Source organism: Cheilinus undulatus, linkage group 23, assembly GCF_018320785.1.
Source record: "Cheilinus undulatus linkage group 23, ASM1832078v1, whole genome shotgun sequence".
Classification (NCBI taxonomy): domain Eukaryota; kingdom Metazoa; phylum Chordata; class Actinopteri; order Labriformes; family Labridae; genus Cheilinus; species Cheilinus undulatus.
The window spans coordinates 17,651,826-17,675,552 of NC_054887.1; the positions used below are offsets into that span (position 1 = coordinate 17,651,826).

Sequence of the window (23,727 nt, forward strand, 5' to 3'; positions counted from 1 at the left end):
AACATGTAATAAAGCAGAACAGATTACCACCCCCCTCCCTCTCACTGTCTGTCTCCCTTCTCAAGGTGTCCCTATATCATTTAATGTGATCCTCTCTTTTCAAGCCTCCCGCTGCTCAAGTCAGCACATTTCCACAGAGGGGACGTATTCCCGCAGGTTTATGACTCTGACTACATTCTTCACAGAATGTATCGACTCAGAGCTGTGGGGACGAACTGAGATCGATGTTGGGATTTTCATACAATATGCGTGTGTTATGCCAATAGACAGAGCCTTGATCAGACTCTGTACATTTTTCACACCAACATATATTGACCATGACTACCATCTGCTCTAACAATATAGAGCTTTGTGAGGCTGAAACGACATTCATAGATCTCTGTTAGGGATACAACATGCATCGATAGCTGAACAAAGTGTGAGACACATCTGTGAACATGCACGTTCATCTATCATCATTTTTGGATGCATTATAACGGCTGGCAAAGATGCATAGATACACACATAAGAACTTTGTACATTCAGAAACAAAGAATTGATTGAACAAACTTGCTGGAGAAGTTTCTACCGAAAGAGAATCTGAGAAGTTGCAGACAGAAATTTGGTTTAGAGAACAAAATTCTGACTGTCTGTTCAATTTAACTTCAAACTTAACTCAAATATGAATGAATGTTTCTGTCCATAGAATGGTCGATCATTTTGAAGGACATTGGTTGCACATTAAAAATCCTCCAGCTGAAAATGTTGTGAATGTTTCAAGGCATCTTTTAAAAGAATGAAAGACTTGGGCAATGCATATCAGAGCATGAGGTCAATGAAGTGTGGACACAATGGCCTCTGTAATTCTTAAATATAAGAACCAGGACTCCTCCAAAAGCTGGTTGTCTGTCCAAACTGAGCAATCAGGGGAGAAGGGCCTTAGTAAGAGAGGTGACCAAAGACCTGATGGTCACTCTGATTGAGCTCCAGAGATCCTGTGTGGAGATGGAACAAAGTTCCAGAAGGACAACCATCACTGCAGCCCTCCACCGATCTGGGCTTTATGGCAGAGTGGCTAGATGGAAAACACATGAAAGCCTGCTTGGAGTTTCCAAAAAAGCTTCCGAAGGACTATCAGACTGTGAGGAACAAGATGATCTGGTCTAAAAAACTGAACCATCTGGCCTCAGTTCTAAACGTTTTATCTGGAGGACAGCAGGCACCACTTATCACCTGCCTAATACCATTGACAGTGAAGCATGGTGGTGGCAGCATCATGCTGTGGGGGTGTTTTCCAGCAGCAGAACTGAGGGAAAGCTAAATAGAGGAAAGTACAGAGAAATCCTCACTGAAAACCTGTTTGGCAGCACTCAGGACCTCATATAGGGCTTCCAGACTGGCAGGGCTCCATGCCAGTTTCGGTTCCCGAACTTAATTTTGAACTGGCCGGTACATTCACACAGTGGGAGTGTCATATTCTAGGTCGTGAAGATGAGTGGAAAACGGAGAAAAAGTGTACTTTTTACGTACCATTCACCTTAGTCAGTGTCTTCTCATGCATGCTGGATTGTTGGATAAAAACAAATATCTGAAGTAACAGAACAAAAGCTTGTAGATAATCAATGCAATCTGATATTTTGCTAGTGTTGTGTTTACTTCCACCTTAGTAACGTGGAGTAACGTCCTCCCACTTTGGTTCCACTTAAACTGGTTTGAATGCGGGCTGGTTTGACAGACAGCACCACCAAGGTTTTAAGAGTCGAGAACAGAGCCAGACACGTATTTTTCATGAAAGTACTGCGACTGGACCTAAGCACACAGCCAAGACAACACAGGAGTGGCTTAGGGACACCTAAAGTGGCCCAGCCAGAGTCCTGACTTGAACCCTGTTGAACATCTCTAGAGAGACTTAAAAATGGCTTTCCAACGATAGTTATCCAACCTTACTGAACTCAAGAGGATGCAAGAGGAATGGCAGAAATTCCCCAATCAATGTGTGCAAAGACTGTTGTCATATTCAAAAAGACTCAAGGCTGCCAAGGGTGCTTCAAGTGAGTATTCAGACAAAGGTCTTAGTACTTAATGTGATACTTCAGTTTTTTATTTCTTTTAAATTTGCAAAATTCTGCTTTCATATTGTCATTATGGGGTACTGAGTGCAGATTAGTGTCTTAAGACTAATCCAGAAATGGTATGAAGTATAAAAGGGACACACATTTTGCTCTAATATACTAGAGCAAAAATCAAAATATAACTTTCACTGCAATAACACAAAACATACTTTTTATTGCTCTTTCAACAAAAAGAACAGAAGTTGAGGGCGAAAAAACCTCATTTTTATGGAATTGCTCTGCTTGTAAGTTAATGCTATCCTCTGAGAAGCCATTTGGTGTGCGTTCACATAACTTTGCTAATTGACTTATAATCCTATTATGTTAAAAAACACTTTGCCAAGAAAAGGAAGCAGCTATTTTATGGACTGATTCGGACCGATTTTTCACACATTACCAGAAGTTATCTCCCTTAATCGTTTACTTGCTCTTTTGTCGACAAAAACACATATTCACAACACACACGTACACATAATGGAGCATGTGAGGTATGGATTGCCCTTGCCTGACACCAGATTGAGTTCCCAATCACCACATTGTCTATTTATCATCATTTGGGTCCACTTAGGGGTTAATAGGGTTAAGAGGTGGGTGCCGGCCCCCCCTTAAAAAGCCTTCATGTTCTCTCTAGTTAAGGCAGGCGTCAGTACAGAGGGGGGTAAATAAATACAAATGATCCAGTTAAGGAGAAAAATGACACACATTTGGCTCACGCTGCTTTTTAAAAGGGGACCTGAGTGACCCCCCGCAGTGAGATCCATCAGCATGGAGAAGAGATTCAATGAGAGAGAGATAGAGAGACAGAATCAAGAAAAGTGTAGGGGATAAAAGACTGCTCAAGAACAAAGAGGGAGAGAGTGAGGAAGTCAGAGAGAGAGGGGAGAGCAGATGATAACAAAGAGAGAGAGCGTGAGATTTAAATTAAGACAGAAAACACTCGTTGGAGTGAACAGCAGAGGGAGAAAAGATGGATGAATGGGTTTGAAGATGAGGAGAGGGAATGTTTGTCTTTTTCTGACCTCATAAAATTTTTTTTTACACACTATTTCATGGAGACTTAAGCATGCTCCATTCCTACAGAAATAATTCATTCTGGGATCTGTATTTGTGAGATACTCCCTGAACTATAAGACTACCTCAAAGGGAAGTTTTTTCCCGCATTGTAGATAGTAAAAGCAGGATGGATAGTTATATGACTACTGAATGTAAATGACAGGATGTCAATGTAAGCTCTGCCAACAGGACAGTGCAAGAAAATAATAGTTCCTACAATCTACAGTTAAAGCTGGCCCTAAAGAAAAAGGAATCCTCCTTTAAAAAAAGCTGATTGGCTCTGACTCGTGGTCACATTTGCAGGTGTAAACACTGTTCTACTATGGTAGCCAAATGCATACAGAGTTTAGACTTCTGCCATCAGGGAGGAGGTTTACTCATATCAGGAGGGCAAAATCACGAAGTTATCTGATGTCATTTGTTCCAACAGTTGTTGGGTTTATAAATAAGCTGTAGGCACTGGGCATCCTACCTAGCCTGATGAAATACATGGGAGTTACATATAACCTGCATCTGTGTATGTATTTGGGTATATTTATGATGTGTGAGGACTTCTGTCCCAAACAAAATTGCCTCTTCACACTTTAAACAAAACGGCAAACTTAAAGAGGAAAAATAGGCTTTTTCCCTTCATAAAATAGCCTATCACCTGAATATTATCTGACTTGATTTTATGTTTTGTTCTTCAGAGTCCTTTTTTAACCTTCTGAGACCTTAGCTTTTGTTTGTGAAGCATTTTTAAATTCTTCCACTTATCTGGGGTCAGTAGGACCCGATAAGTTTAAAAGCTCAGCCTTGTCTTTGAACAGGATTTAGTTTTGACCAGAGATGATGTCCACAAATCTCCTCAAAGTCCTGTTTCTGCAGAAAATCCAGCACTGGATTGGTTTCAGAGGGGCTGTGAGCTGGCCTGTTGGACTGTTGTTGGGGTTTTCAGCCAATCAGAAATGGTGTCAGTCATTGAGGGAGGGAGGGAGGAGTCATTTTGATGGTGGACCACTAGGACTGGTTAAGGCCAAGAATCAGAAACATTTAGACTAGGAGTTCTGTATTGGATTTTTCCTTTCCAAAATCCACACAAATTCCCTAAAATTTCTGTGAAAAATATTTTAAATATTTTTAAAGGACCCCATAAAAAGTACCCCAGAATTTCTTAAATTTTCCCCAAATGTTCTTGTCAACTTAAGCATAAAGCCTAAACATTCAGATAAAAATTTCCATAAAGATTTCATTTCAATCCCTGAAAAACAGGGTGCAGATGGCCTAGTGGTTTAAGGCGCCCCGTGTACGTGGGGTGGCCCAGGTTCAAGTCTGGCCTGTAGCTGCTTTCCTGCATGTCTCTCCCCCAATCTCTCATCCCTGTTTTCATTCTATCCACTGTCTTCCTCTATAAATAAAGGGATGGAAATACATCTCTGATTGCCTGAAAAAAATCAAAGCTATTTCTGACGAAAAAAACAAATACAAATCCAAAGCAAATTTCCTGTGAAACTTCCAGTGAAACTCTCCAAATGATGCAAACATATCTACAAAATTTGCATGAAATTTCCAATGTAAATTCTCCATATTATCCAAACAAATCCCCTACAATTTCAATGAACTCCCTGAAAATTTCCAGTCAAATTCTCTCAACATTTCAAACAAAAGTGCATTACAAAAGAAATATATTATTCTTGTTCTCATTCTTATTATTTGGCAATTAATTATGCACAATTCAGCCTGTCTTGGACATGGAAGAAGTGAGTGGCATTAGCAAAATTCTAGCTCTAAATGGTCATATTTGATCTTCCTGCTTTCATAGTTTGAAATGTGCTTATTAGATGATGACCTACGTGAGCTAGATGTGAAGTTTCGGGAACCAACATATTCATTTGGCCTGGCTTAGCTCCATCTCCTGACTGCTTCTTAATTAGCCAGAATTATAAAGTAGAATCTTCAGTATGGCAGCCACCCCTGCTGGTCTACATATCACTCCTTTAGAAACCAATGGGTGATGTCCCTGAGACTGTAGCAATGTTTTATACAACATGTAGTCAAAGAAATACAACATACCAACCATTTATTTTCAGCTCCATCATCCATTTCCCTTTACTATCCATTTTATGAGAAAATAAGTCCAAATAATACAGAAAAGCAATAAAAGCTATGAGTGTTTCCTGTCCACTAAAGGTGTGTAAGTGCTCCATGTCTGTGTCTATGTTCCTGTGTGCGCCTACGCTGGCCCCCAGAAAAGTGTGCTTTTTACAGCCGCCACAGCCAAGCTCTTAAGGCCGAGGGAAGAGCTTTTAAAGCAGTTATTGACTTCTGTCTCCTCTGCAGACCACCATCTTGTCCCTGTGCCCCGGTTGCCTAGCTACAGAACTACGGTTCGCCCTCACCTGTCAGCAGGGTTAAGGCGTTGCTCAGTTTTGTCCTGATGACTAACTTCACAGAAAAACATCTCTATAGAGCTATAACTTTGCAGTAACTTTTCTGCTAAATTAGTACCTGTCACTTTAAATTACTAAAAGTGCTATGTGGCTCAAATAAACATCAATAAACCATTCCTTCATTCATTTTTTGACACCAGTATGATATCCTTAAACAAACAGGAGCTCTGCCAAGAAAATAGAAAGCCTCGAAGTGTGTCTGTAGCTTATTTGCATTTTGTAGCAGCAGGTGGATTTTGCAGGAAACCTGCCGGATTTTCACCAGCTTATTTATCTGCTTCAGAAATGTCAAAGATAAAACAAATGCACAACGCAATCGTCCTGCAATGCTTTGTTGCAGGGCTATGCGATGGATTGCATTCGGGTTTCACTGGATTTCTTGAATTTATGTCCAAGATATCATGACAAGATGTACTGTTAGGGTGAGAAGTGAGGATGTATTTTGAACTAAGCGACCCTATAGGGGACAAATTGGACCTGAATTGATGATAGGTGAACAAAATAATGACATGAAGTTTCAGCATAAACAAGTAGAGCATGGTTTGTTTGAGCCGCTTCTTGTGGTTTTTAAGATAAAAAGGATTTAAAGAGGGGGTGGGCTTTATTTTCTTCCACATGATAGAGAGACAGAAAGTCAGCTGTGGTCTTTTGACTGAAACAGTACAGCTCACCAGTGTTCTAAAGAAAAAAAAAAACAAGTCATTTACATTCAAAAAGTTCTGCTCCACGCCTCCTCTTTCCACCTTTTGTGCTTGTGTGTGGTGCGATGAAGCGACAACTCCAGCTGCTGTTTTTGTCAGCTGGAATAGAATTTTTAAAAAGTATTCAAAAGAGCTAAAAGATAAACAACAGAAAGGGAGAGAGTGTCGGAGAGAGGAGAGAAGTGACGGACTTAAAGGAGATTTTATTCTCTGCTAAGACTGATTGTGCAGTGTAGAAAGCCGAAACGTAAAGAGAGTGAAATGTTTTCCTCTTTATCATAAATCTAACCATCTAGGTGGAACGCTCAAAGAAATCCAAGGTTTTTAAGTCAGACATAGCGCATGATGGTTTCAATCTGCAGCCCTGTCAGGCCGAGCCTGTACCCATTATAAGACATTCACGTCCCGCCTTAATTCTGCAGGGACCCCGGTCAAACACTGACAGTGACCAGCTTCAACAAAGACACTCAAAGCCCCACCAAAGGTTAGCTCTGACAGCAGGCTTAAGACCAAGCTTCGTTTCTTCATTCCCATTGGTTTTTTTTCCCCAGCATAATCTCACATCTATCATTTTCCTCCACGCCTGTCAGCTTGAAACTGAAGCCCCACTGGGTCACTGCAGGCTAGGCATGTCACTGCACGCCCACGCACACATGCATTTATGTGTCTTCATATGTGCGCTCGTGCTCTCTTACATACATGCGGTGCAGTAAAGGTCACACATTCAGAACTGGACAGTGAGATAATGCATCAGGCGAGGATAAACAACTAGTGGTGGATGTGGCAGGACATAAATCAGGTGCAGAGAGAGATAGGCTCGGATCCACGGGAAAGTGGGAACTCTTATCTACAGTGGGTGTCATGGGGAAAGTGAATAAAAGCTGTTAGCCTAACATACTGTCTTTATACATTATCTTTTACATGCTGCGTATATTAATGTACATGTGGAGTGCATTTTAGAACAGGAGTATGATTCAGAACAGACCAGAGTGTTATTTTGTCAAAACTTAAGCAGCTTTGTTAATTAATTAATAGAAATACACCTGAAATTACACAGTATGTTAATTCCACTACCACTCAACTCTCAATCAAAATAATAACAAAAGATGATGTACAGAAACATTTATTTTGAATTAAGGATTCTATTAAAAAAAGATTGCACCCCATATTTACCAAGCAGTAGACGACTGTTTTTGTTTCACGGATGAATTTCCCACAACTCATGACAGTCGTGGTTTGCACTACTCAAAGCATTAGGGGAACACTTGTTGACCAGGAAGGCCACACTTGGAGTGTAGCTACCACTGAATAGGCCCCTCAATTCAAACACAAGTAAGCCTAAGGCTGAGCGATATAGCCTAAAGTTTATATTAGGGGTTTTTTAATTGTATTTTTTCCTTTGCAGGAACTGTATTTTGTCTTCATATAACAAAATTAAAGGAGACAATGTGTTTAACTGCATATTCAGATGATACACCCCCTATCTCCCCCTAAAACAAGCCTGTGATGGCATACTTTACTCACATCATGAGCATAAGATAGCAGAACATTTCATAACACTCTGTGATCACTTCATTGTAAGTGAAGCTGTAAGTGAAGTGTACCTTAAGTTTTAAGTTTCATTTCTCTCCTGCTGTCAAGCTGCTACTGCCATCACTGCATTTCCTGATGCAGGCGTTCACAATTAAAGCACTGGGGCAAAAAAAAAAAGTCTATTATTCAGAGAGATGGTGGCAGAGACAGGCGTCCCCAACACTCCCCGGAGGTGGTTAAAGTGTATGATTTTGCACAAAGCATCATGTGTAACACTTTAGGGAGGTTTTGCCCACATTATGCACAGACCTCACTTAACTATGGTTTTATTTTAAATTAAACGAATTTATTGGATGTTTTTATACAATAATGGATAAATATGCCAGTTTAAATCATTTCACATTTCTCCTTGTTTTTTTGGAATGCATCCTGTGACCCCCTTCACTGTCTCGCAACCCCCCAGGGGTCCCGACCCCACTTTGGGAACCACTCCTTTAGGCTGTTAGTATATAAATCGCTGCAGTCCTGTGGTCAAGACTAACTGAAACGGTCGACTGCAGCTCACAGCTTGAGTCAAACCCCCAAAAAAGCCGACAGAGATGCTGTTCAAAGTGAGCACACTCGCTGCATGTTGCTGTTATTACACATATCAAACTTGGAGAGGAGAAAGCACACATTTTAGCTGTGCTTCACATTGATTACACCGACACAAATGGTGGAATTTGGCTAGTTCCCTGGCTTTGCTATAGTTTTGAAGTAAAAATACTGATGACTGGACTCAGACTGAGCTATTGTAGCTGTTGCTAACAGCGCCATTGGTTGTGCTTCATGTGTGCATTACAAGACAACACATGAGGTTACACCAATTATGATTATGGTGTTATTTTGGTATTATTATGTTATTATGGTGTAAAATTAATAGTGATAGCTTCTGGCCCACCACTAGTAGGGCCAAATTATTACGACTAAACGCGCAGCTGATGTAAGAGACCGTAACATTTAAGCAGCACAAAAAATGTTAATATGAAACAGCAAGAGTAGAGTTCATTCTTCCTCATCCTTCGGGAGCAGTCTTCATGTAACATCCAGCATTTCAGTGGCAACTATCAACATTCAATGTCTGTCATGGCGGCTCTGTTGTGGTGGCTGCTGGGGAAAGACATGGCCTATTACAACTTTAAGGTGTTGTCACTTTTTTACATTTCACATCCTTTGTTCACAATTTTAAATAAAAATTTCAGAGCAAAAAAAACTACATATTACCTTTAAAAACACCACAAAATTTACAAAGTTTTTGAAGCATACCAAGAGGATAATGAAAAGCCAAAAACATCCTCTTTTTCCTGCACCTTCATCAATTTGACTAATGCAAAAATCATCGTTCTGAGACGCAGTGAAAGAATGCATATGTGCAAACTCAAAAGTGTATGTTGGTGTGTTTTTCCGTGTGTTGTGGATGTAATGAGGTCACAGTGATGCAGAGGTGTTCCGGTTCGGAGAGCTCCATCATTCTCTGGTGGGAATACCGCAGGAGAGCAGCAGTGAACAGCTGTATGCCACACAAACAACCACACTAACACACACATAAACACACACACCTTTCCCTCCCTGGAGTCACTACCTTTCACAATTCAATTTATTTCTTTCAACATTGCAGAGGAAAGTGATCAAACTACAGTAAACTAAATAGAGCACATTGGTGCTTATGCTGGCTACTTGCTGGAGCTCATTTGTTGAACTTTGTTGTAAATTAGATTGGAAACAAGTGTTTCTATTATTCCATAATACAACTTATTTGGATTAAAAAGGAAGGAGTCTTAGTGTTACAATAGTGACACTTTAAAAGGGATATTATTATTATGATTACGCTACTAGAAACTCTTACTGCGATCCAATCACTTCTCCTGTTTCATGGCAAAGTGTCAGCTTAAAGCTACAGGGAAGAAGTTTTAGCTGGCTTAGAAAATTAGGAGATTTTTTTGGGAAAAAAAAGAAAATGCAAAGGACAAAATCAGCTACAGCAGCTTTGTCCACAGGGGGCGCCATAAATCAGCACAAATGGAAAGTTCCTTACAGGAGCTTTAAACGGGACATATTTTACCCTTTTAAGACAAGTTTATACTGTTCTCAGAGGTCCCTAAAACATGCCTGTGAAGTTTATTGCCAAAAAAACACTCCAGTATTGGATTTTTGCATGTCTAAAAAACCCCTCTGTTTCAGCCCTGCTCAGAATGAGCCGTTTCTGTGTCTGTGGTTTTGAATGATAATTAGCTATCTGACTCCGCCCCTCACTACACCCCTTTCAGGAAATGGATGCAGCACTCGTAATATTACAGACACTTTTTTTTCCAAAGTTTAGACTGGGATTCAAACCATCAATCTCCCAGACCACAGTCAGCAGGGTAACCCACTGAGCTATCAAGCATCTCAGCTGGTAGCTAAGAGGACCAGTAGAGGAGGGTGGAACTTTCCTCTAAGTGGGGGAAGGCCAACCAAACCTGGGGGCAGGTGCTTCGGCCCCTGGTGAGGTCATTAGATATAAAATCTGAGAATGGCTTGTTTTAGCACACATTTTTTGAAAGGTGGAGAAAGAGAAGGGGGAAGGGAAAGGATTTTTCTGGTACTTGAGGGGATTGTAGACAGGCCAGGGACACATATTTGTGTTAGAAAAACCTGAAAAGGTGATTTTTGCACATTATGTCCCCTTTAAAATACCTGCATATGAGAGCTGCTGCATACAGTATACTCCTACCAAATCCTATCCATCCCTTACTTGGATATTAATGTCACAAAGTCATGACAGATGATATCTACATCAATCAACAGTTCCCTCTAAAGCTCCTGTGAGGAACTTTACAATTTACTTGGTTTTGGCTGCCATTGCAGAAACATCTGGTCCCCTTGCAAAAGTCTTCCTCTACTTTAAAGGGAAATATACCTCACATGGAGACTCTTTGCCATGGAATTAAATAAAAAAGGCTGTTTCTGCAGCATGTTGTTGATCACTCTGACTCCTAGACCCCACAAGTGGTTAAAAGTAAAGTGTAGCATTTACATCTGCAGTGCAAACAGTCATTTTTTGGTTGATAACATCCCCTAGAGCAGAGTTCACTTATCTGTTTCTAGTGAGTGTCAGTTTTACTGTAAATACCAGGTTGCACAGCTGCTTCAATCTGGCTCATTTAAGCCGTATGTGCCATAACCTTCTTGTAGTTAACTTGCAATTAATGGGGATCATGCTAGCTGAAGTGACATAACAGATTGTTCTAAAGTAAAATGTTAAGCTTTGTTAAGTCTGTCCTGAAGAGAAGATAACCTTTAAAAGTTTTTCTGAATGGATGTCAGATCGATCCATTCTGATGCTTTCTACTTAGTCAGGGAAACTAAATGGTAAGCTCGTGCAGCACTCCTCTAGTCACCTGACTACTCAAATCACTTTCACACTGCAGGTCACACCTACCCATTCACACACTGAGCGCTATGAAGAGAGGCCATCATCAACTAATACCTATCATACACATTCAAACACAACCAAACCACCAAGTAGCAGTGGGTGCAAGTTGGGGATCAAGGGTCTTGCCCAAGGACACATCTACATGTGAATGCAGGAGCTGGAGATCAAACCCGCGACCCTCTCTGGTTATGAGACGACTCACTCTACCGACTGAGCCGTAATAGCTCTAAATACTGGTTGACTTTAATAACCCAGAATCAAGCAGATATTTTGCTCAAGCTGGGGTGTTTTAGCTATATTTAATTGTTAGCTGTATTTAAGCAGATATCTGTGTGTAGAGAGACAAAAACACTCACTGGCCACTTTATTAGGTACACCTTGCTAGTACCAGGTTCGATCCCCTTTTGCCTTCCGAACTGGCACAAACTGCCTTCTTCATGGCATATTTTCAACAAGGTGTTGGAAACATTCCTCAGAGATTTTGGTCCATACTGACATGTCAGTTGCACATCCATGATGCAAATCTTCTGTTGCACCACATCCCAAAGGTGCTCTATTGGATTGAGATCTGGTGACTGGAGGCCACTGGAGCACTGTGAACTCATTGCCATGTTCAAGAATACAGTTTGAGATGATTTAAGCTTCATGGCATGGTGCATTATCCTGCTGGAAGGAGCCATCATAAGATGAGTGCACTGTGGTCATAAAGGGATGGACATGATCAGCAGCAACACTCAGGTACGCTGTAGTGTTAAAATGATGCTCAGTTGGTACTGAGGGAAAGGAAATTTATGACCAGAGTAACAAAAATGAGACTAAAAACGAATGACTATTCGAATCAAAACACTTGGACTACAATTAAAAATGGCTGTCAAGTTTAATACCGCTCCCCATGTTGAAAATGCAGATCCCTGCAAATATTTTCAAAGTTTTATGCTGTATCTGTAAACAGCAATCAATACCAGTGAGTTTGTAACCAGCTAGAATTTCCTCACAGGAGCTTGAAATATAAACACAAATATACAGATGTCTCAGCCTTTGACAGACAGCCACCTCCACTCCCACACATCTTCTTCTTCTCCATAATAAACCGTAGCTTAATATCAGCACTAACGCTAATCAATCCCTGGAGGACTATCACTCTCTTTACAGTGGCACTGGCATGAGCTGGTGCAGGGAAATGAAGCCATTCTAATAAGAAAGATGTCATCTCCCACACTTTATAACACCCTCACATTAACATATCAAATGTTAATTCTATCAAGTGAGGATAAGGCCTCGACTTTTCAATTTTTAATCTCATGGGGACATTTTCAACTTTGTGGAAATCAAAAGCCTGCGAGAGACAAGAAAATATTTCCTTTTATTATTCAACAGAGGGCACGGATAGCATCTTATCTCTGTCGGGTCTCTGTCATAAGAGAAAGAAGGAGGGAGAGAAGGAGCTTTGAGGGAAGACGCACATTATGTACACAAAAGATGTTCGACATATGAGTGCATGCAAACAAACGCCATCACACATGAACTCACACATAAATAAGGACGGGGAAAACACGCCCTGTTAAATCCAATTAACCTGCTGCTCTGATCCCCTCAATGCATCCCTGCTCCTGTCTTGTAACACCAGACCTTCCCGCCATTTCATTAGTGCAGACACACGCTCACACTCTCACTGACAGACTTCAGATCCCTCCTCTACCTTTCCACAACTGTACCCCGGTCCCAGCGCTGCTAATGCACCTCCTATAATCCAATCAACCAATCGCTGCTCCCCATGCAAAAGGCCTGCATCACATGACTGCCCGCATGATAGCTCGACGCCCGCTTGCAGTTAGCGCTGTCATTTAGGGCTAATGTTATTCTGCTGTATTTTTTCCCCTCCTCCTTTAATGTGATTTGGGAAGTCTCCGCTCCGGCTTCCACGAGTCTAGCGCTTAACCCCTGGTGGGCTGGGCTAATCAGTTTCCAGCATTTCTGAGGGAGACAATGATCCCGGTGTTAGCGCTGGCTAATGACAAGCTAACACAATTAGCCTAGCTTCCCCGGAGAAGCGCTCGGAGTCAGGGGCCCATTCTTGCCCCACCTCCTGCCAGCTCCTCATCCATTTTCCCTACATTACTATGGAGCCTAATGGCCTCTTATTAAGAAGACAGATGGAACCAGGGTGGGGAGCCATTCTGCACCTTCTTGAGTTACATATATGTGCTGGATGTGTGCTTCATTCATGACTGCCTGGGTACTTCACATTAACCTTTTCACTCCCTGCTAGGTGTGGCTGTAACATGCACTTAGAGCAGAGTGTAGTTCTACCATCCATTTTGATGCTGAAAATGAGAAAAATGAGAAATAAACTGTCTGTCCCTGCTTATGAATGTGTTATATGCATGACTTCATGGCTAGATATAGAAAATACCACTGAATTGCTTAGATAATATCTATCAGTAGTCTTTTCTGACCAAGTTTTAGTAAAGATAAAGCCTGACAACACAAATGGCACTTTAAACACTAAAAAAATTAAAGAGCACATGAATGCCGTGTCAGCCACTACAAACATGTAATCATGCTTATCAGCAAACCACATCATCAACATCCGCTAATGGCACCAACTAATGTGGCCTGATTGAAAGATGAAGGTTAGGATGTGGCTAGGATAATTCAATAGTGTTTTACTGGTCTAAATGAGCAGCCATTATCCAGCAGATGCATGGTTTTAGACAATAAGCATGTAGCCAGCCAAGGCAATAAAATTAAACCAATTCCTGGTAGATCAAAAAGTTTAATCAGGATAAAAATTATACAGATTTGATGAGACTCTTTTCTACCAATGATCAGTGTCAGTATTCATGAAAAACTGCTAAGGATCAGCCTGATTGAAGTACATATTTCCAAGAATGGGAATAAATGAAATCCTGACTCCCAGTGCTTTAAATGGGACTTCACACTGGTTCTAATTTTGGATTCCCACAATCATGAAAATAAATTAATTGAGATTCAACAATTACTGCTCTAATCCTCTCATGTCTTGCTGTTCATAGGTTTCATATGTGGTAAATGCAGCATACCCTCCCTTCCTTAAAAGCACATCATGTGGTCTGCCCCTCTCAACAAAAAAAATCTCTCACTTTAATTTAAGTGAGGAGCAGAGAGCCAAGAACGATGCAAAAATAATATGCAGAATTTGTTACATCATTGTTGTTTTTCTGGAAAGCAACACAATGAATTTAATCATTTAAGATCAATGGACAAAGTGGCATATATACTATATCGACAAAAGTATTTGATGACCAACCCATTAGACTAACAGGTACCGTTACCGGTATACCGGCTGTATTTGGCCCCTGGGCCATAGTTTGGACACCCCTGTACTTGAGAAATAATCTTGGCTACAGATTGAGCATGAATAAGGACAGTGTTTTGCTAACAGTGCTAATTCCCCGTGGGATTATTTTCTACCTTATAGCTGATGTTTCTGTATTCGGTATGTTTGTAATCCCTTAATGGATTTCAAGTATAATCCTGTCTCAAAACCTTAAATGAGGAAACCTAAATATTTGTGTCTCTCTTCAGGGTCCAAAGACACTTGGATCCCTTCTTAAACTGTGTGTGTGTATTGAAATGTCTAACGGTTCTATTATAGGGTGGTTCTGGTCAGGATGGAGTTCCAGGGAAACCAAGAATGAAGGTTGGACAGACTTGTGCGTGCAGTAATATCACATAATACCGTATTCTTACTGAGCAGTGACAGAAGCTGTTAACTCACTTTCAAGGTGACCATGGACAAAAAGGAGAACCTGGTCTGGTGTGTGCCACTATGGTTTTTATACTTTATGCAAATCTTATGTTCAGACAGGATAAATCAAAGATGAAGAAAATATCAAGACACTCTTTTTTGTCACATTTTTGTCACGCTAAAACATCTTTTTAGTTTTTCATAAGATGATTTATGCATAGCATATATTAATAATCAATGAAATGAAAAAAGTCATTGAACTACACAGTCCAAACGGTAAAAATTTTACACTTCATTTTTTCGTATATGTTTGTGATTTTGATCAGAGAGGAGAGAAAGGAGACCAAGGACGGGATTGGAGGAATACCAATTATGTTATGTTTATGCTTGACATTGTTGCTATTTTTTTACATTTTTGATCACTATATACTTTATATGGACAAAAATATTTGGCCACACCTGTTAATTATTGAATTCAGGGGTTTTCAATCAGACCTGTTGCCACAGGTGTATAAAATCAATCACCTAGCCATGCAGTCTCCATTTGCAAACATTTGTGATACTAAATGGGTTGTTCTGAAGAGTTCAGTGACTTCAAGCATGGTTCTGTAATAGGATTCCACCTTTGCAAAAAGACATTTCGTGGAACTTCATCCCTGCTGGATATTACACAGTTAACTGTAAGTGATTTTATTAGAAAGTGGAAGCATTTAGGAGCAACAGAAACTCAGCCACAAAGTGGAAGACCATGTAAAATCACAGAGCAGGGTCAATGACTGCTAAGGTGCATGGTACATAAAAATCACCACTCCTCTGCTCCTCTTCATAAATATAATTTCTGCGATGATCAAGCAGCCCCACCTCACACTACCTACTTTGTCCACAGGGGGTGCCAAAATCTACACAAACTGAAAAACTCTCAGAGCTGATTTTTTTTTTAAACCTTGAAATATTAAGACATGTCGTTCATAGGTACGCTATTCAAAGAACCACTAGATTTCAGCATTTTGGGACATTAAAAAATCGACTCTGGTTAACTTCAAATGGTTGCATTGCTATTCTTCTCACTTCTTTTCCGGTATACTCACTTCAATCTACATTATTGAAATTACTGCCTTTACCAAAACTGCCCTCAAGTTAAAATTTTAAAGGTCTTACGGATGACGCCCTATAGGAAAAGAGGGAAAATGCAACCATTTCACATCACTACCCAGAGTGCAATGCACAACAAAGGCAGCCTACATAGGAATTTATTTATTTTTCTGTAAGTCAGAATGTAGAAATCTAGTGTTTCTTCCCACAACAAACATAAAGACAATGATACTATGAAGCAAAGTCAGCATGTCTGATTATGCGGGGCTCCCTAAATTCTAATAAACAGTATCCTTTATATCATTTTTTTTTTTTCAACCTTATAGTGTACTTTTTCAAAGCAATAAAGCATACAACATTTTTGTGCAGAAAATATTTTCTATGAATGTTTATCAAGTTCCTTGTGAAATTTGTATTTGTTTGAACTATTTTGTTGTTTCCCTCTCTTCTTCTCTATAATCCAGCCTGAATCCAGCCCTCTGCTGGGATCAAGATGATCCAGAATTTCAAAACCAAGTAATCCTGCTCAAAACATTTAAACAAAACAAACTTGTGGTTTTATCTGATAAAAACAGGATTTTATTAGCTAATGCTGTTTTTCTTTTGTTTTTGCTTTTTAACAATCTGATTTAATCCTGTTTGATAGCTGTCATCTTGTTGTATAACTCTAAAACAGCTTGGCCAATTATGCAATAAAGAGAGAAAATGTTATCTTTTGTGTCTGTATAAAGATGGTGCCTGAGATTTTAAGCCTACCTCAAAAAGAGTGCATCCAAACTCACCTGAACTTTGCATTCACTTGGTCGGCAGCTTTATGGTAGTTCTCCGTGGTGACCTTGTAGAACTGAGCACTCTGCAGAGAGACAGAGAGAGAAGCCAGTAAGTGACAGAAATGCATGAAAATGGGATTGAGATCTCTTATCCCTCCAATTTATTCACATCTTCCTGCTTTTAGGTTTAAGCCTTTTAGGCAACAGGGAACATTTCAGCAAAGTGACACTTCTTAACAGTTCAGATATAATATAGTCCTTTTACTGGAACTGCATTAGAACTTGCTAGAGAGAGGTATTAGCAGAAGGGCAGTAGGGATGATTGTGCACAATATGAAAGCTAACTTTATTCTTTACAGGTCTTAAATGGGGAGTTTGTTCAAAAGTATGAAGGACAAAAGTAAAAGCCTTTTTCAAAACTGTTTGTTGTGCTCCATAAATGTTTACCCCTTATTTGTAAGTCCATTTGTGACTTTCTGCAAGCAAAGTGCTGCAATAAGAGGCATCAATCCTGTAAGGTCAGAGGTGTGCTGGTCAACAACCTAGAAACCACCAGTCATAATCCCCCCTGTGAGCTATAACAAGAACCCTTCATCCTGAATCACCTCCTCAGACAAAGCCATATAACTCAGTTCCTATATGACTAAAACTACTCATGCAAGCTCTGTTGTGTCAGCCCTCAGCAGCTGTTTTGCACATTTATAATCAAATAGTGAGAGGTTGTAAAGCGTGATGTACAGCTTGATTGAGAGTCCTGTGAGGTTTGATTTAGGGGCAAGACTATGCAACGTCTGACATTGCCTGATTCCTTCTATAAAGGCTCCATGTTAGAAATTATATACTGAAACACTCACGTTTTTATTTTCAGTAGAAACACAGTTGAGATAGAACAATTTTCCTTGCAGGTTGTAAAGTTAATCTGTGATAACCATATTTTACATTTAAACTGAATAATTACCACGTCTATCAAAGCAACAAAAATGAATTTTATTTATTAAGTACAATACAGTATTTTCAAAATCTTGACAGATTTTTTTGAAAACAGAACAACCTTTTTTTTTTCATTTTAATAATGTGGATGAGCACACTGAGCTAACACATTTGGAATGTAATGTCAGACTTCATAGCAAGTCATGATATACACAGCAACAGGATACCAGAGAATAAAGAAGGGGGCGCTGAATTAACCTTATGGGAAAAATGAAGTACCAATTGCAAAATAAAGGTGAAAATTGTCCAAAATGGGTTAAAACTGGAAAAACTGGCAGAAATGTTTTGAAAAAGGTGGTGTAAGAGTGGCAAAAGAGGGTCTAAAATGGGACTGAAATGGCAAAATGGGTATTAAATTGTGAAAATCAGTTACAAGTGGCAAAAATGGGTTATGAGTAGCAAAAAATGGCAGAAATAAGCAGTGAAAAGTAGTAAAGAGTGGAAAAAGGGAATTAAATCATGCAAAAACAAAGGATTAACAGCAAATATGGGTTAAGAAAGGAAAAAAGTAAGTACAAAAATTGGTTAAAACTGTCAAAAGTTGACTTAAAGTGTCAAAAGGGGATTTAAAGTGGCAAAAAAATTGGCTAACAGTGGAAAAAATGGTAAATAAAGTGGTGAAAGAAGTGTTAAAAATGGGTTTAAATTGGCAAAAGTTAACTTAAAGTGTCAAAATGTGATTCAAAGTGACTAAAAAGGTGGCTACAATGGGCTAAAGTGGCAAAAATAGCTTTAATGTGTAAACAAATGTGGCAAAATAGGTGGAAACAGGGATGAAATGCGATTAAAAAGTGGCAGAAAAAAATAGCTTGACAGTCTTTTCAGCTCTTAAATGAAGCAACTGTTAGGCAGGATGCTAGCACAAACGCTACTGATCCAACACACATACATTGATATCCATAAATAACATGTTGGGAGGGCCTATTCACCGGGTTTTTCAGGAGCCCAGTCAGTTCTGTGGGTAGGCCTGGGGTCTGGGTCCCTTATGTGAAACAAATCCTGGTCTCATCTTGAAAAATTTCATACACACTCAAAATTTGACAAATGCAAGCCTCTTGGTCCCATCTGCCCTTACATAACCTCCCAGCAGGGAAGACATTCATCATAGTTCAGAAGGGATCAATAGGAATGAAGTGCGCTGCTGAAAAGATCAATAGTCATGTGTTGGAGAGCTAAAAGAAGATGGACCATGACAAAGCTGACAAAAGTCTGATACAGACTTGAGTCCTATTCACATGGACGGACAATGGACGGAGATAGAGTAATAGATTCAGTCCTTGACTTTTTTGTATTCTGACAGTTTCTGACATTAACATCCAGACTGCCCTGAAATAGCACAAAAATCGTGTTTTAGCATTTTTTCTGCAGTTTATACTGGGATGTATCAAGACTGCATGTGTCAAATGTAATTGATTGAGAATGATTTATGGGTTTGCAGGGTCCCATTGGTAACCTCTGTTCACCCTCCAAGGAATACACGTCCTGAGATAAATTAGCAAAAACATAACTGACAGTCAGAGCATTTGTTTTAAAAACCTTGACAAAAAAAATAAAGAAAAATGTCTTTTCAATTTGTCATCATTGTGCATGAAGAGGAAAACAGACAAAAAGGGGTCTGAGTACACTACCAACGTGCTGCAGCCGTCCCTCAGGCTGACATTGGTCTGCGTGTAAAACACCGTAAAGAAGTATACCCAAAGTTTAAGAGTTAACTTGTAAGCTCATGCTGAATCTGTGCCCTCTTGGCCTTGACTCAAGTGCTTTTCTGTGTAGACAAAGAAACTGTCAAGAGCTAAGGAAAAGGATTTAACAGAGAAGCTTATTCACAGATAAAAAGACTAAAAAGAGATTTGGGGGCTGCTAAAGAGGCAAGAATAAGACTTCTCCTGGGCGCAGCGATTGAGCTATTGGAAGAGAAAGAGAGAGTCAAAAGGAGCTGGATAGTAGTCTGACCAGCATACCAAGTATAAGGTAATAATACCTGGCTAAATGGCAGAGCTGGCACTAATCAGCGCTCTAATCCACCAGGGAGGACAAAAAGGCCATGTGTGACAATGATTGCAGGACCACTTACAAGATACACACAAACAACACATGCTGACACTCACAGCATGGGTACATGTGTGTGGACATGCTGCCAAAAGTGCCAACACATACTCTGCTGGCTGGAAATAAACAGTGTCGCACTCAGTCACCACCAGGCGGAGAGGAGTGTAATTTGTGTGATTACTGAGTGGGCTTTAATTGTGATTTCCAGCTGTTGTCCCAGCTGATTTAAAGAGTACCCCTGTCCTCTTTTTTCAGCCTAGAGGAGAGAAAAATAACTGCAAAAATATAGATTTAAATTTCAACCAAACAAGCTACTACTTTTGAGCTATTATTAGCAAAAGATGGACGGAATTATGCAGCAAGATCCTAGCGTTTTATTTTCCCCATGTGCAATCAAGTATCCACCTCTAAAACATTTCCTCTGTTTGCTTTCCGCAAGGTTTTTAGCTCATCTGGAGCCAAACAAATGCTGGTAGGGGGTGTCATAGACAAATTAAGTCATTACTGCTAATGCACAGCAGCGATATGGAGAAGATAGAAGCAGTGCCACAACACAGGCTGCTAGCTCAATTTAGAGGGAAAAAAAGGAGCCAATTTTTAATGAATAAAACAAATAACTCCATGTACTGATGGTTCTTTCTCTTATCTGACGCTGAGCAGGAGGGCTCAAATGGGGAGAAACCCCACCAGTGCAAACATTAGTGATCTGCAGCGCAAGAGAAATGAGACTGGTACTGTGTGACTCAAAGAAAGTCAGCAAGAGGAAACTGCTACTGAGCCCATCCCGTATACTCCGCAGTTGTAGATCTGTGAGTAAACCATCTTGATCAACTTCTGAGTGGACCTATTTTTCAATGAGAAGACTTGTACAAACCTCCAGCTACTTAAACTTTGTGGTTCTAGCGCTCAACTTCTGTCTTGAGTTGGCTATATTTGCCAGGATTGTGTTGGAATTCTTTGGAGCCAGAAGTGAAAATGTTTGGACAAGATGGTTCACGACTTCAAACAACTTTATGTGAGTTTGTCTGGTAAATAAAAAAATTATGACATAGAGGGCAATGCAGATGTTCAATGACCCTGCATTCTGTCTCACGTCCAGCAGGGGGCATCTTCAAGTCAGCTGTACTGAAGTAGAAAGAGAAAATGACCACACAGTTGACCTATGACCTAACATTGCCCCAATAATTTTCAAGTCTCAAGGACTACCTTTATCTCATATTCTACTCAGCATAATGACCGTTTCTGACTAAACGTGGTTCTATTTAGAGAACACCAACAGATAAAGTAGGGTATGGTGCAGGCTGGGCTTTGTTTCCTGTGGCCAACTACATCCCCCACATGTCTGTGGTGTTGGTCTTTCTGATGGCTGGTTCACATGATAACACTAAAATAAAGAGTGCAATATAACTAGAACTACTACTTGGCAGTTAAACCCCTTTGCAAGGTACACTACATGGACAAAAGTATTTGGCCACACCTGTTAACTAGATTGAAAATTGCAATTTCAGCTTAAATTGCATGGGGATGCTGAGAGCTGAATTGTGGAAGAACTGCTGACAAAATCACAAAAATAGCTGAAAATAGCATAAAAATAGCATAAAATGGTAATAAAGTAGCTGAAATTGCATTCAATAGCTCAAAAAAAGGAGTGAAAAATAGCTGAAAGTAGCCTAAAAAAGCTGAAAATAGCTTAAAATTAGCTGAAAGTAGCCTTATAATAGCCTAAAAATAGCTGATTTTGGCCTAAAAGTAGCTGAAAATTGCATTCAATGGCTGAAAGAGCATAGAAATAGCTGAAAATAGCATGAAAATAGCCATATTTTTTAAAATTATAAAAGTTAGAAATGAGAAAAGTCATAGCAGTCGAATGATGAAGAAACAGAATTTTTTAAAGTTGAAACGATGGCAATACTACAAAGTATGATGGAGGAGATAGCCAGTGCAGAAGAAGAAAAATAAACAAAATGGCCAACACGAATATCAATAGCGTGGATGCTCAGCATCCCCACTAATTATTGAATTTAGGTGTTTTAATAGGACCAATTGCCACAGGTAAGAAAATAACAATAGCCTAGCCATGCAGTCTCCATTTGCAAACATTTGTGATACAAAATGGGTCCATTAGAGGAGCTCAGTAACTTTAAGCGTGATACTGTGATGGATGCCACCTTTAAAGTAAGACAGTTGGGAAAATTTCATCCCTGCTGGATATTCGACTTTGAAAGTGGAAGTGGAAGCATTTAGGAATAACAGCAACTCAACCACAAAGCAAAAGACCATGAGAAATCTCAGAACCAGGTTCTGAACTTCCACTGACATTAATGTAGGCACAAAAACTGTGCGGCAGGAGCTTCATACAATGGGTGTCCATGGCCGAACAGCTGCATGCAGACCTCACATCACGAAGTCCAACGCCAGGCACCGGATGGAGTGGTGTAAAGCACTAAACATGTTCTTTGGAGGAATCACGCTTCTCTGCTTGGTAGTCAAATGGGTGAATCATGGTTTGGCAGATGCTAGGAGAATGTGACCTTCCTGACTGAACTGTGCCAACTGTGAAGTTTGGTGGAGGAGGGACAATGGTATGGGCCTGTTTTTCAGGGTTTGTGCTTGGGCCCTTAGTCTTAATGCTCAGCATACCAAGACATTTCAGACAATGCCATGCTTCCAACTTTGTGGCAACACAAAGCAAGGACTGTAAAGACATAGTTTGATGAGTCTGGTGTGGAAGAATGAGACTGGCTCGAGCCCTAACCTTAACCTCATTGAGCATCTATGGGATGAAATGGAATGGAGACTGCGATCCAGGCCTTCTCATCCAACATCAGTGCCTGACCTTATTAAGCTCTACAGAATGAATGGGGACAAATTCCCACAAAAACACTCTAAAATTGTGTGGAAAGCCTTCCAAGAAGCTGCAAAAGAGGGGCCAACTCCATATTAAAGCACATGTATTTGAATAAGCCCTGAAAACTATACAGTCTCTATCAAGACTTGGTAAGAAATCCATGTCTTCACGATGGATCATTGTGTCAATCAAATCACAAGCAGTGTAAGAGATCAGCACAGTCTAATGCATCCTTACTGTTACAAAAAAAACAATGAGACGTGCAAGCAACAACTTAAAATACATATTAAACACCTCATGGACGAATTTATAGATTTAACTTCAGCTGAGGCCCCACAAAAAGAGAAGGTAGGATATTACTGAAGGAGAGAGGGGTGGAAAATGACAGACAGACAGAGAGATGAAGATAGTAAGTCATAGCCAGAGACAGAGATAGAGAGATAAAGGCTATTACTGTTTTTTTAATGCTCTTTCCCCCTGTATCTCTTCCTTTCACTGCCGTGAAACTTTGCTATGAGATGGCAATTGCTGCAGTGATTGTCCTCCATAGGAGAGCAGAAAAATCCAATTTCATCGATATACAAGGCGAAAAGAAAGACAGATAAAAGAGAAGACAAATCTCTTATAAAAAATGAAATTGAGGCACAGGGGGGAAAAACAAAAAAAAAAGACAAAGGGGTGATACAGCGAGACGGATGTGGCGATGTGGGCGGGCTTGGAAGAGCCGTGGTTGAAAAAAAAGGGGAAAGAAACACAGGCAAGTTGATTGTTAAATATGAGATTGTTTTACAGGCGGGCAGGTATTGAGTGAAAATGTAATAAATATATAGATATTGTTTTCAGGGGCTATTTGGTAGCTGTGGCCTCAATGAGCGGCAGCAGCAGAGGCAGCGGGCTGAGCTGCCCGGGAGCCTGGTGATGGCCTGTCACTGGAAGCCTCTCTGATGAATGGCTATGTTGGATTGAAACAGACATGTAATATATATCA

General features: G+C 40.1%; 1 protein-coding gene across 3 annotated transcripts in view; it reads right to left on the minus strand.

The window, feature by feature from the left end:
- chchd3a (coiled-coil-helix-coiled-coil-helix domain containing 3a) overlaps window positions 1-23,727 on the minus strand; it is a 119,709-nt gene that overhangs the window by 19,904 nt on the left and 76,078 nt on the right. For all 3 annotated transcript variants that reach the window (XM_041781288.1, XM_041781287.1, XM_041781286.1), the window contains one exon: window positions 16,865-16,935. In XM_041781288.1, the coding sequence (XP_041637222.1) occupies window positions 16,865-16,935 (71 nt within the window). The remainder of the gene's footprint in view (window positions 1-16,864; window positions 16,936-23,727) is intronic.